This window comes from Salvia miltiorrhiza, chromosome 7 (assembly GCF_028751815.1).
Source record: "Salvia miltiorrhiza cultivar Shanhuang (shh) chromosome 7, IMPLAD_Smil_shh, whole genome shotgun sequence".
NCBI lineage: Eukaryota > Viridiplantae > Streptophyta > Magnoliopsida > Lamiales > Lamiaceae > Salvia > Salvia miltiorrhiza.
In genome coordinates, this window is record NC_080393.1 from 16,551 (window position 1) to 31,345 (window position 14,795).

Consider the following 14,795-nt stretch of genomic DNA (forward strand, 5'->3'; position numbering starts at 1 on the left):
GATTGGAAAAAAAATTCTGGGTTTAGAGAGAAGGGGAAAAAGATATTTCCTTTAGAGAAAAAGGGGAAGTGGGGGCTGACGCATTGACAGCATCTATGGTGTTTTTATTTATATGTTTAAATTTTAAATTAAATTTATTTCCTTTTAAAAAGACGAAAGATTTGGAGGCTTCTTTATACTTTGTCTTGCATAGTTATTGGCCAGGGGAAAAGGGTCACACTTTAAAGTCAGGTGCATTGCACTTTAAATATATCTGTGGTGGAAAAACTGACATTTTCACTCAGTTTGTAATGATATGAACATCATTGGACTTTTTCTTTCTTTTTTTTTTTATAAAAGAAATCATCGAAGTTATCGAAAATTTCATGGTTTTTTGGTCGTTGGGAACTATAGTATTCAAGCTTTTGAGAGTTTATTTAACTAGTTTGGTTTTTTCACATGGTCCTTATTAATTGGTTTTGGGGTCTTTTCCGTTTTACCGCTTTATATGTACACCCAATTTGTTGAGAATAAAAGATAAAAACATTATAAACCACAAATCAAATAACTCATGTGTTTTTAGTGACATTTTGTGGGGGAAATTTATTTGGGTAATCTAGACGAATTTGATCAATTCTTATATGTATTAACAAAGTTGAAATAAACAAGTTTTTATGCGTTACAGACGATGAAGTGCAATCTGTTGGTATAACGCTTCTCCTTCAATCAATAGGTCGGGGGTTCGAGTCACCTAAAAGATTAAAGTGTGAGTGTATTTTTCCTTTATTTGGGTGTAACAATTAAAAAAAAAAAACAGTTTTTACAGGTTATATTAAAGCTCTCTCTCTAAAGTCTGTAAATAAATTATTGGACAAATTTCATAATTTGCTAGCTTTGATCGAATTGTCAGTTTTCAAATTAAATATTTGCCATAATAACAAAGGTGGAAATGCCACATTAATTCGACAATATATTTATATTTGTAGATTGATGGGATAAGTATCTACTTTTTCTTCGTGTTGTGAAATGGAATAGTTTGATGCCTTCCAAACACCACAAGAATAATGTTATACCAAATGCAATTAAAGTGACTAAAAGAATATCAATTCATACATCATGCTGACTAATTAAAATCTTTGATATTGAGAAACTATTAAGAAAAAATCTCACAGGTTCAGATATAAACTAATATAGACCTTTAAAAAATACATTATTCCATGTTTTGCTATGTATGTTATGATTATATTATTATACACAAAATATATTCATAGGCGGAGCCATGCCCTCGACAAGTCCGGCAGCGGCTTAGACATTCTTTTATTATTATTATTATTAGATTGCATTTTATATATTCTTCTAAGGAAAATAAATTAGTTTTAAACATTCTATGATCTCAATGGTATTCTGATTTATATATTCCTTAAAAATATATTGCTTATTGGTTATTACATTGGCAATTGACATCTACGCAAACCCATGCGTGAATTATTTATATGAGCAAAAAGGAGGAACCCATCAAAAATATATTATTCCAATATAATTTACAATAGGATATATGGATCAATACTCCTCGAGATTTGTGTATAATTAAACTAAATATTGGTATTTTATATTCCTAGAGGAACCCCAAGAATTGAAATTATTTATTATTTATAACAACTGCAAGATAAGATTAAATACTGGTTAAATAGTTAACTAAACTAACTTTTAGACAAAACAAATCCCAGGGCTGTATTAAATACTGAAAAATTGATTTTGCAAGCATGTGAATCTTGAAATCTTAAATTCCTTAAAAAGATCATGCATTGACATGTTATATATATATATATAGATCATCAATATATATTTTATACATACAAATGTCTAGATCTAAATTTACAATTAATATTGTTAAATTTCTTGGGAATGACCGACTGCAGAAAGACTACAATGCAGCTCATATGGTGGTCGATTTTCAATTCTTTAAATTCATTGTCTATATATAAATCATGTCCTAGTTTATTTAAAGGAAAAATTAGATGAACATTGGAGTACTTTTGTGAGCATATGTTGATCGATACAACGTAATGTAAGATCTTACATGAATTCATACATTATGTGTACGTTTTAGATGACATGCATATTAATTAATCCTGCGTTAAAGTGAATATTTTTAATGTCTAGATTTCGTTATTTACATATTGAAGTCTGCATCACTTGCATGTCCCTTAGTCAGACACCTAAATCATAATGCCATTTTACAAGTTAGTCACTGTATTTATTTTATTTCACATATATTTTGTGCATTTGCTTTTGGATATATTGTGTGCAACATTCGGTCATGATATTCTTAATCTTTGTTTATTCATCTGTCTATGTCTCGTACCTACATAAGTTGTCTCATCTTCATATTTTGTCCCACTAAGAGACAGATATATTCACAATAATTTTTTCAGCTTCTTATAAAAATCATTGTGTACTTTTTCAACTTTTCTTTCAATTCTTCTATAGCATGGTACGTACAAGCTCCCTCACACTTAAGTAAATGGCTAATTATGGTCCCACTTTGAAATTCAATCTCTAGTTACGAAAAAAAAAATATGTATAGGAAATTATTTGTCATTTTAAAAATTTGATGAAGAGTCAGGCTTTTCAATCCTACATTTTCTAAAGATCGCGACATTTTGAAATAGGGCCAATAATCAGGCGATAAAATAATTAACTATTTTATTTTATTTTCTGTCTTAACAATCGAGGAAAAACAGAGGTTATAAAAAAGTATTCCTAAATTAGGATTGCTGTAAGCGAAATTCAAGTGATATGTACTGTCACGATCTTTTTTTGTCATGTACAAATAATTAATTCACCCCATATAACATTAACAAGATTTGGTATCAAATCACAATCGGTCGTGCGATTTGTAGCACTAATTAACATCTATATAATACTATTGCTATCTAAATCGCAAAAAGTCATTTCTTCTTTACCATTTTGCCCAACAACAACAAAGGAATGGTGAACCGCATCAACTAGATTTGTCCCAAAGTATTAATTAATAAATTTTTAAAAAAGATGAATGATTGAGTATTTTTTTTATCTTTAAGATTAGAATTTCTACAATTCCACCATTTCAATGGGATAAAAATCAAGTAAAACTAACTAAAAATTATTGAAATAATCAAGGGCTTTGGTTTTGAAATATCCCAAAGTTTCAATGCATCTAAATAAAACAAGGGATTAGTAGTACTATTTTTATTTTTTATAAAGTTAATCCTATAAAGTAAACACCCCTAATAATATATATGTATTGATTATGTTGCCTGTAAAGTGTTACCATCAGTTTGATGAAATTTATTTATACAAATAAAACATGTTGTGTTGGAAGCAAGTCGGGTACATTTTTATTATGAAAACGATACATGTTTTCGAGTGAATTAATTATTAGCCCAACATTAAGAACTTTTTGGTCAGGGTCAGAATAAAACATGTAGTGTTCGAACCAAAGTCATGTGGTGTAATAATCATGGAAATGAGTGAATTAGTTACCCAACTTTTCGTAAATCTTCATAAGTTTTTGCCTAAAATAGAAGATGATGTGTTCGAACTGGAGTCATGTTAAAATACTACTAATTTGGTTGAGTGAAATGAAGTATTTACATCCATAAAAATTTCAGACAAACACCAGCCTTAATCTTACAAAAAAATTAGATCGAACACCAGCGTTAATCTTCAATTTTGCCGAAAAGGAAAAAATATAACTGCACAATCATTAAACATGATGTTATAATTAAAATTATTCCAAAATCATGTTGCAATTGCAAATTCACCTAAAGATTATAATTTTTCAGAAAAACTGCAAGTACATTACATATCAAGTAGTACATACTATGAAAAATCCACCCACAAAGAGGAAGAAAAAATCAAACAGAACACATGTTGGAGTGAGCCTAACATAATCCTAGATCATAATCCAAAAGCTGAAGATCTCGACCACGAAAATGGTTGTTTACATTTTCCAAAAGAGAAACTGACAATCTGAGATCAAACTTCCTCCCAAGATCTGCAAAATTTGACAAGGCATGTCGATTGTTGGCTTGATCTGATTCTGTATCAGTACCTGCTTTTCTTTCCATTGCTCTTTCCATGCTTCTTAAACTTACTCCTCTTCCACTTGTCCACTCCAGCTGGCCGGTTTTTCTCCTCAATCTCACGAACTTTGCGTTTCCTGCACCAAAATGGCAGATAACGAGACAAATTAGCAGTCTAGTAGATCATGGCTAGCTTCATTTTGTTTACATCTCTCAAGCAGCAGATGTTCCTAACTTTACATGACAATAGACATGACATGTTCCTAACTTCACATGAATGAATACGAGCTTTCTTGATGAGAAAAAACATCATACTGCAACAATATGTATTGATCACTTTTGCCTTTTTAGCATTGTAGAACTAACATGATAGGTGCCATACCGTGCACCGCATAACAAACAACACATACCTATATTCGTGGAAAGTGCTGTCAGCAAGCAGCTCATCAGCAAGAGTTTGTTTTCTCTCCTTTTTAGTAAGTCTACCACTGAAGAACTCGGATGCCGACTCTATTACAGTGCCCACCTGATAAATTAGCAAATGAACAATGAACAACGACTCGAGTATTTGTAGAACATAGTACTGTTGATAATATTGGGGGTTAGACTTGCCTGGAAATACTTGGGAAGCGTTTTAGATCTAGAATCTCCCTTCTTATAGTGCCTCTTTGGATCTATCACGTTTCTTAACTGTAACAATCAGCAAAATTTCGATTTTTATCAAGAAAGTAGTATTCCAAATGAATTGCAATAGAATCATAAAGCTGCATGTGAAACAAGAACTTGAACGTATAAAAGATCGCTGATACAAATACTGAAATACAACAACACTAGCAATTTATCAACAGAAAATCATCGAGCAACTATCCCAGCTTCACATGATATAAAATAAAAATTGTGGGAAATAATAAGTAGATATTAGAACCTTCAATAGCTGGAGATCTTTTTTAAGCTCTGGGGTTATAGTTTGTGCGGGCATATCAAACCTGTCACAAACAGATGGCAAATTCAAATTACAAAATGAAAAGTGTTGGGGCCAATATGCACAAAAGATGCAAATGGAATTTAAGGAAGTAATAAAGGTGATATGAACCAATTCTTTCCAGCAGTGTCCTTGACTTGTTTCCTAGCCAATTTGTTCAGCTTTCTGGGATCATTGGGAGGAACGAAAAGGCCATCGACGAGCTGAGATTGAGGTTGGTAGAGGGCACCTTCTTCAGCCAGAGTTTTTGCCTTTTTGGTTGATGAAAATAAATCAAATTTAGGTTGCCATGAAAGCCCTACGGCCTTATTCTCAGAGCCAGACATGCTTTTCTGTGAGTTTGCAACTGCAGGAATGAATTCAAGAAGAAGATACACACATTGGTATTTCAGGGTAAAATAAGTAATAGAGCAGCGGCCAGCTTCCCCAGTTGTAGAATCAACCTCATGCCCATCAAATTAGTTTTATTATTGCATCAATCTCATGCCCATCAAACAAACCTACCTTCTGCTGACTAGCGGCGACACGACTGGATGCGCGTCGAGGTGGGGAGGAGGCGCAGCGAGGAAAATCTGCCGGCGTCGGGCGGAGACGCGACGATGGCTGCCGGCGACTGGAGGCGCGGTGAGAGCGGCTGTGAACTGAAATTAGGGGATAGGGTCGTAACTCCTTCTTCTTCTATTCTGTATTTTTTAAATTAGGGCCGCACGAGAATAGCTGAATGTGAATAGGGTATGTTTTTATTTTTTTGTCTAATATTTAATTATTATACTATAATATCGTTTTGTCTAATTATCTACTTAAATACTAGTATATAAATTTCAATGATAAGATTTTTGAATCAAATTAAAATGAAAAGTCCTAATAAACCTATCTAAATTAAGATTCGACAGATATATCAAATTGAGATTTAAAGATTTAGGTAACTTTTTGTTGGATTAATTGAAAATTTTGACATAAAGCTTGAAACAAATTTTAAAAATTAGTAACTGTTAATTTGTGAATCTTAAAATATTGCTTATATTCTAATGAGCTAGCATATGAGTAAAATCTGAACATGAATGCTAGCATATGAGCTAGCATATTAATTCTATTAGTTTTTTTAATTTAAAAAACTAATAGTATGTAATTATATAAATAAATATTACTATAAATTAATAATTAAAAATTAGGCAGACCAAAAATCCTACAAATTCTAGGCTTTTTAGCCCCGAAGCCCGATCAGCCCAACAAGTCATTTGAACGAGCTTTTTAGGCCCAATTTTTTTCGACCCTCGATTTTATTGCTTCCAACTAATCTTAAAATTGGGCGGTTCGGGCCGAACCATATTCCCCTCCATTTTTTCCTACCATTTTTTCTCTAGCTTCTTCCATTAATTTTTTTCACTATTTTTTTATCTCTTTTTTCTTTTACAATTTTAATTCTTTTCTAAATAACTTCAAATTTGATTTATGAAGAAATATTCAATATACATCTTCTGATATTGATATATAAAATTGTGCAACGTTATTTCATCAACGAAAGAAGAAAAAAACCAGTGAAGTCGGAGTTACAATTTCTTCAACTCTCTTCTGATATTGATATATAAAATTGTATACCGAAACAACAACTAAAAGTAGGAGGATCTTTCGATGTGTTTTGCCTAGTAATAATAAGACATCAGACATCTTGGCTTGGCCCTAATTATAATCGCACACTACGTACAAAACCAATCTCTACCACTACACTATGTTACTTGCAAAATCAACACCGAAACATCAAATCAAATTAGGGTTATGCAGCCGTTTATTTATACAGGCACTAGAAACAAACTAAAATCAGATCCTTCTACGCCTCTCTTAACAACCAAAATTCCAGTACCACTGAAAAGAACACAGTATAAAGATTAAGGGGAATTAGCAAATATATTTATCTAAGAAGTTGGAAGAATGCATTTGAGTATAAGAAGTTGGATGAACGTTTTGGAGAGTTCTCTCAAGCATCGGATCCTTTTTCAGCTTTCCTCATTGTCCACTGCCACTGTGACACCAACTTCGGCAGGCCTTATAACTCGGTCATGCAGCTCGTATCCAGCCTGAAAAGAAGGCATACGTGACGAAAAGACCAATGGGTATTGGGTAGAATCATAGATAAGCATGCAGTTGCCATGAATCATCATCACAACGCATAATACAAGTTCTCCAACTAATTGAAACAAATAATAGGAACCCTTTCCTGGATGTTCTTTTCCAACTTTCTGAAATAAGTATATCTTTTGAGAAAACGCAGGCATACGATTATTTAACAGCTTTCAGATACCTTTAATACAACTGCAACACGACCTGCCGGTTTTGAAGCATCTGGTACTTGGAACACTGCATTATGCCTGTTGGGATCAAACTCTTCTTCTATGGGGTCATATTTCTCAAGTCCAAATTTTTTAAATACCTGCAAATGAAAGGAGTTAGTGCAGTACTTAACAATCTTTACATGCGTAAAAGCCTAAAGACTTAAAGTTACTTACTCTTTCTTGTTGCTCATCCAACTGAGAAATTTTCAAATCGACAATACTTCCAAACAAAGAGACATATATATAGTATTATAATTAATATTGAATGCGGTGAAAAGGTGTTATAATTAGTATTGAGAATGGTGAAAGTTTGAAAAGTAAGAATAAATGAAGTATTATTAGTGGTGGGTAATGTCCCAAAATGTATAGGAAGTTATTTGGAGGATGTCCAAAAAAATATATATAGGAAGTTATTTTGGGGACGGAGGGAGTATCAAATTATCAAATTTCATAAATGTATTTCTTCTCTATATAATGCCAACTATTTATAGGCTTCATAACATTGATAGATTCACAACATTGTTGGAAAGGTAATCGAGTTGGCCTTATAATTGTAGCAAATGTCATTCTTATTATCATTACATTCATGCCTAGTTGCATTTTACATAAAGCACTTTACATGCATAGCAGACATAGAAAAACTACTGAGATAATGAGGAAGCCAGAAACTTAAATACCTCTGCTAACTGCTTTTCAGTCATTTCAACACCTTCAAGGAGTGTTTTAAGTTGCTTAACAGCTCCAGCTGCATCTTCAGAGGAATCAATTTTTGAAAAACTCTCTTTTGCAGCAGAAGAAGCTCTTCCCAAATTATCCGCCACATCCAAAAGGCTTTTAGCAAAATTCTGCATCAAAGTTGATAAACATATACATATAGGCTAGTCTCCTCTAGTTGCCAAGAAAAAGGTCCCCATAAAGCATGTCACCGGAACAAATACACATACCTGAATAGCAAACTTCTTTACATTTTCTGATTCACGCCTTGTACGCTCTTTCACGTTTTCCATCTCCGCAAAGGACCTCAGAACCTTATCCTTCATTTGTTCAAACTCTTCCTGCTTTTTCACCAGAAGTTGTTCCTTTTCCACGACAAGTTTCACCAGCTCATCTCTAGAAAGCTCACTCTCCAAATCTGAATCATAAACAGAAATTTAACTTATTTAGTACATATCTCCTTTCGGCTTTCGAAGATCCCAAATATATGGGATTGAGATACCCAATCAGGACCTGATTCATTTTTCTCATCAGAAATAGATTCTTCTGTTTCACTAGAAGCTTCATTAGACTCCTTATTTTCCTTTTCATTTCCAGACTGCCCCATCATCTCCTTCTCATTGGACTCTGGGGATGCAGATGATGAGAATCCAAACCATTGAAAGTTTGCTGAACTCACCGCAGAATGATGTAGTGAAGAAATCTGAGCAGGTACCACCTAAAATGGAAGGAGAGCACCTCTTAACTCTATAACGTTCAAACAGAGTAAAACACCATGTTTTTAGACTCTAGAAAGCAATGCAGCACAAAGTGCACAACCAGAACAGTTATGATCCGTTAATCAATAAATCTCTTTCTCCAAAAATATTGTAGTATGCCAAGATATTTGCTGTTCTTTATGGGTTAACAGGTTAATGTTAAATTTTACAAGCCACTGCCTAGACAAGATAGATGCTGACCGGGAATTGAATAAAATTTTGGCTGCACATTTCTAGATGCTAGTGGCATATTAAACGAACGGTAGAATAAAAACCAATTAACATTCAATCATAAGTGAGCATAATAGGAAGTAATTTAAATCTCAGAAGCTCACCTATCAATAAAATAATTGTAAAACATAATTCAAAATTATGGAATATAGTTTCAGCGACAGCATAAACAAAGATATTACGGAACTGAATCAAATATAACTTCCACAAACTTCAGATTACAACTCCATGCAGTAACAGTGACCTCAATTGGTATCTATGAACTTATCATGGATTTATGGAAGACAGAAACATCAGCTACACTATGCTTGAAATAAAATCTACACAAACCTTGTCTACCCAAAATGTTCGAGTAGGTTCTCGAGAACAAAACAATTTTCAAGTTCTAAAAGTTCCTATTAAATCAATAAATTGGTAGCGAATTGAGCTAGGAATTAGAATTATTTAACTTTTCAAGCGAGGAAAATCAAGGGTAAAAAAAAATATGAAAGACTGCAGAAAAACTGAAAGAAAACAGAAAAGGAAGGAGTTCCCAATCGCAGAAAACTAGCAATCCTGAGTATCATTAGTACTTTGACTAAAAAGCAGAAACCACAAACTGCGAAAATTGAAATAAAATCCAGGAAAACATGCACACAAACGCGGAAAATGAAACAAAAACGAACCGATCAAACCCTAATCCAGAAAGAGAAGAATCGTACCATATCATTAACTCTGCGTGATGAAATGAAGTAATTGGACGAAGTTTGGGAATGTTTACTTCCAGGGCGGCCGAAGAGGAGCTCCGAGTTGCGGGACCGAGTCAAAACGATTCTTGAGAACCGGGTAGTTATTCTGCTGAAGGACATGGCTGTGGCGGTGATTGTATCGGAGGGGAAAACGCCTGTGATGGTGATGGTGGTGGTGGAGCGATGGAGGCCGAGAGGGTTTTAGAGGGATTTTAGGCTTGTGGAGAAAGAAAAGAAATGCAGTTAAAGCGGAGGTAGAGTTGCTCGGTTTACATCGACTTAATTACCCCTCAACATAACATGAAACTACGATTTGTGGACATATTTTTTTTTGCAATATTGAAAAATCACAAATCTCTTGTACACCGGGTGTACGATTTTCATAACATGATAATGTTATTTAATGTTAGTGTTTTTTAAAAATAGTGTTATTGGTATAACATGATAGTGCCAGATTTTCATAACATGATAATGTTATTTAATGCTAGTGTCATTTCAATATAATGTTAGCGTTTTTTAAAAATAGTGTTATTTATATAACATGATAATGTCATTTGTAAAATAAAATAATGTTAGTGTCATTTCAAGATAGCGTTGGTGCTAGTGTCATTTATTGTTAGTGTTATTTACACTCGGGTGTACATGAAACCATCTCTTGAAAAATTAGTGGCAATCAGGTTTAGAAACGTCCAAAAACTTTTTTTTATATAAATAAAAATTTTATTTACGCACGAGGAGTGCAACCCAAATACGAGATATAAAGTTTAACAATGATAAAAGGAGCCAAACTACAACAATTTAAAGCAACAAGATAGATTATAAATCTTATCGCCAAACTATATCAACCAACACTAAGAAATAGATTTGATACCCAAAACCAAAATTTCACTTTAATCATCTCGATAAGGTCATCATAGCAACTCGACGATTTCTTGAATACTAGTATCTCATTTCGATGAATCCAAAGGTTCTATGTAACACAAATCCATAGAACTTTCCACCATTCCACTGAACTTTTCATCCTTGCAATTTTCAAATGTTGCATGAAGTGACAAGACGTATTATCATGCCTGACATAATTAATTCCAGACTAACTATAACAATCGATCCATACTCTATATGCAAACGAGCAGGAGAAAAATAAGTGTTGAAGAGATATAAACCACTCTTCCAAGTATGTCTCATAAACCTTTTTTCAAGTGTCTATTGTCCTAAACCTGCATCACCATTCTGAGGAGGCGCCTCACTTCATGGTCCTTCAACGAAAACAAAAACAAAGCCACCTACAGAACTGAAATCCACGGCAAGAAATGAGATGTAAACATAAAGAAATCATGTCAAATCCGCAGCAGATATATGTATGGTACAAATATGAACACCAAGAAGACCTATCTGTTACAGCAATGCTTGATTGGTAAGAGGTGTGGCACAACACAAACCAAGCACGATTTTGAAAAAATGTGCATGTATGAAGCTGTAGGAACTTGCTATATGACTACAAATGTAAAGCTAATCTTCTAAACTCCAACCAGGCTTAATTGTGTTCATAATCATAAGCTTTAGCTCATTTTGCAATTAAAAATTTGACATAAATTTTTTACCACTATCACAGCACAAATTTTACTGCAGATAAATGCTCAACAAGGGCGATTAACATAAAAAAGAAGCACAAGGATGGGTGTGCTATCAATGTTTCCTATTGCAGTATAACCACTGAACATAAAAAATGACACTTGAATAACTGATCTAAATGTTATCAATGCACCAAAATTATTGGTATCTAAACAAAATTTCTTCTCCTACATGTGGACAATGTTCCACCAATCCACCATACTTCATAGTCAACGGGTACTCAATTTTGAAGCGTTCCAATGCAACAAGGAAATTAACATTCAACAAAATGGAAGTAGGAAAAAGCTAAGAATCAGTGGCAAGAACACAAGCAGATTGCTGCCAAATATGATTCGAGCACTGCCCAACTGACAAATTCTTCATGTCCTCGCCATCATCTCAAACAAACTTGAAACATCGAGATCAACTGACAGGGATCGCATTGAGGCCGAACATCTAAACACCGAGTAGAAATTGATCAGCCGGTATGCTCTTAGGCTGGAATGTAAGACTCGAGGATGAGTTGAGTTGGGGAAGGTGAAGTGAGTTCCACAATTAGATACATGAACTTCCATTCCTTGTCCACCTTGTCTTTGAACATCTCCAACATAACTTTGGCGGCTCCATGTGGTCCGCGAATAAAGAAATTAACCTACAATGCCAGCCATTACTCCCATAATAGTCTTGCGATGTTAGTAGACAGTGATTTTTAGTGCAACTTACCAGAACATGTTCAGTGCCATCATCATCAGTCCATATCTTGTGGGGAACCCGTTGACGAGCAGCACGGTTCCTGCTTTCTGATCCGTAACCAGTAACAGGGGATCCGATTCTTACCCTAACCTGTTGGTAGCAATAGATTCAAGCCAAGACTATCAAGCTGTTGGCAGATGATACACAATGCAAATGAATGAATATGAAGTAGAGAGATCCTTTGAACTCTTCGCAAATATGTGATGATCTCTCATAATATATTAATCTATAAAGTAGCAGTCAATATTTCTTTTTCCATGCCAAAAGGAATAAAAGTCTCCCATGCTTGTATAAAAAACAATCTGCAACCAATGAGCTCATGAATGTAAAATCTGAACCAAATGAAGCACTAAAGCACAATTAATCCAGTTATTCACACAGTGAAAATTTTGTGATTTACGGCGAAAGTGCTTCATCCAATACTAGTTCAAAACTGTGTTCTATCAACTAAATAAGCTGCAGAAAACAGTAAATATAAGTTGAGCCTAGATAAAGCCTGCAATGCAATGCATTTACATTGTACAGTTGTGCAATAATTGAAGTCCATATATGGAGCTCACCCACTCCAGCTCAGCATTACAGAAATGCAAATTCACGACACAGAAAATAGACAAAACATACTTGGCTGTCATTTTGAACCCTTTCAAGAGCCTTGTTGAATATTTTGTACCTGAAAAAACATTATCTTGATTGAATATTGCAGAAAACAAAAGGACAACAAACCTACAAACACCTTTTCAGGCACAATAAATTTTTAACTCACTCTTTTGGTTCAAATATAAGTTGTTTACAGCAATGCCAAGGCCTGCAAGAATTACAAGACCATAAGAAGCTCCCTCCGTGAACGTTACTGGCTTCTCCGGGATATTATAAGTTGGAGAATCTCAACGTTGGAAATCTCTTTTCGAGTATGGAAAAAGGATATAATTAAAAAGTCAAGCAAATCTCCAAAAATAAACTATTCATGGCATTACAAGGACAAAAAGTTTCTTCAATTGTGTGATTTCGTTTTTTAAATGAAGGACAGACCTGTGATCCTTTTGATTTGTTTGACTCTGTAGGCTGGGATGCAAAGCTTCTAGCATAGTCCAGAACTCGCGGAAAGTTGAAATGCTGATCGATACTCATCTCTGCATGGGATACTGTTCCCTGCAAGATCCAACTGACTATGAACAGAATGTTTTTAAAAAGCCGCATCTTTATATGACCCGCACACCCAACCAATGCTCAGGAATTCATATTTGTGCAGCAATTTTTGCTTTACAGCTTCATAAAAGAAGGAACTAGAGATTTTGAGCAATTAAAAGAAATCTACATACCACCAATACGATGAGTAACCTGCAAAGTTAAAAGACACAAAATCATCATCACTAAAATGTAAGATAGAAGCAATTATCCTAAAATAGATGATTAAGGAACATTTTATGCATTAAATGAATATATAGTTTAATTTTAAAATTTGTATTTTGATAAAAAAAATAACAAATACAAATTTCTATTATCAGTAGGGGTGTAATCGAACCGAGCCGAACCGAATAGTGGTGTGTTCAAGTTTGGTTTGTTTAGTATCGAATCGAATCCCGAACTTTACTTACCGAATACTTTGAGGCTCACGAGCCTATACGAACTTTCTAAATTTATATTTACATTCAAAATATTGATTATTTTATTTTAAAAATAAATTGTTTGATTCAAAATAATAAATATATTAATTATTTTTTTATAACAAACAAAATTATTTAAAGATTTAAGGGCAAATTGCATGAAAATACCCCACTTTATTTCAAATTTGATTTTTTGACAAACTTTTTTTTTGTTGCAAAAATTTGAACGAGCTTTCAATTTGTTGCAATGTCTGGCCCGTTAAATTTTCGGGCCAAATTAAATCTTAGTTGGCAGCCCGGCTGCCAACGTGGCATTAAAAACGCCAAATCACACCCACCCTCCCCTCCCACGTCACCCTCCACTCCCACGTCACCCCCTCTCTCTCTTCCCCCTTCCCTCTCTTCCTCGACGGCTCTCACCCTCTGTCTCAATTCCTCCATCGCCCGCCACTTCCTCCCTGAATTCTAGGACCTCTGCAGCAACGGTCGCCGCCCCCAAATTCCCAACAACTCGCCGGACTTCCGACCTCCATCGTCCCAGATACCCAACAACCTCGCCGCCTCCAAATCAGAAATTGAAGAATGAAGAAGGCGGCCACAGATCTGAAGCCCAGATCCGCCTAGACGCTTTGAAGCTTCGTCCTCCCCGCATTCACCACCTAACAACCACTTCGTCCCCCTCCGCTTCCTAGACCCCGTCGGACCCCTCCATTCCCCCATGTCAAAATCACCACTAAAGCTCTCTCCATTCACTACGATTCGAATGGGGAAATTGTTTAGGAAATTGCCTGAATTCCCATATTATTTCCAGATCTGTGATTTAGGGTTTAGGGATTCGAATGGGGAAATTGTTTTTAGATTGGAGCTGGTTAATTGGAGAAACGATTTAGCAATCTCAGAAATGGAGAAAATAGGGAAAAGCGGGGAGAGGGAGGGGAGGTCCGACAGGGTCTAGGAAGGGGGAGGGGCGACGGGGTCTGGGGAGGGGAAAGTGGCGGCGCTGAAGTGGGGATGGGTAGGGGGCGGCGGGCGCCGACG

At 34.9% G+C, this 14,795-nt stretch overlaps 3 protein-coding genes across 3 annotated transcripts; all 3 read right to left on the minus strand.

Moving 5' to 3' along the window:
- Positions 1-3,780: 3,780 nt before the first annotated feature.
- Positions 3,781-5,757, minus strand: LOC130991195 (rRNA-processing protein fcf2-like). The gene is made up of 6 exons (XM_057915291.1): positions 5,533-5,757; positions 5,140-5,374; positions 4,972-5,032; positions 4,659-4,736; positions 4,457-4,572; positions 3,781-4,183 (listed from the first exon to the last, which is right to left on the minus strand). The coding sequence occupies exons 2-6, from the start codon at positions 5,352-5,354 to the stop codon at positions 4,069-4,071; spliced, it is 585 nt and encodes a 194-aa protein (XP_057771274.1). The 5' UTR covers positions 5,355-5,374; positions 5,533-5,757; the 3' UTR covers positions 3,781-4,068.
- A 1,007-nt stretch (positions 5,758-6,764) lies between these two features.
- On the minus strand, positions 6,765-10,110 carry LOC130991196 (grpE protein homolog 2, mitochondrial-like). Its single transcript, XM_057915292.1, has 6 exons — positions 9,763-10,110; positions 8,586-8,790; positions 8,303-8,490; positions 8,036-8,203; positions 7,328-7,456; positions 6,765-7,103 (listed from the first exon to the last, which is right to left on the minus strand). Exons 1-6 carry the CDS (start codon positions 9,907-9,909, stop codon positions 7,023-7,025), a joined length of 918 nt encoding a protein of 305 aa, XP_057771275.1. The 5' UTR covers positions 9,910-10,110; the 3' UTR covers positions 6,765-7,022.
- A 1,421-nt stretch (positions 10,111-11,531) lies between these two features.
- On the minus strand, positions 11,532-13,730 carry LOC130991197 (probable mitochondrial import inner membrane translocase subunit TIM21). The gene is made up of 6 exons (XM_057915293.1): positions 13,473-13,730; positions 13,183-13,302; positions 12,917-12,958; positions 12,775-12,823; positions 12,124-12,243; positions 11,532-12,052 (listed from the first exon to the last, which is right to left on the minus strand). Exons 2-6 carry the CDS (start codon positions 13,236-13,238, stop codon positions 11,894-11,896), a joined length of 426 nt encoding a protein of 141 aa, XP_057771276.1. The 5' UTR covers positions 13,239-13,302; positions 13,473-13,730; the 3' UTR covers positions 11,532-11,893.
- Between the last annotated feature and the right edge of the window lie 1,065 nt (positions 13,731-14,795).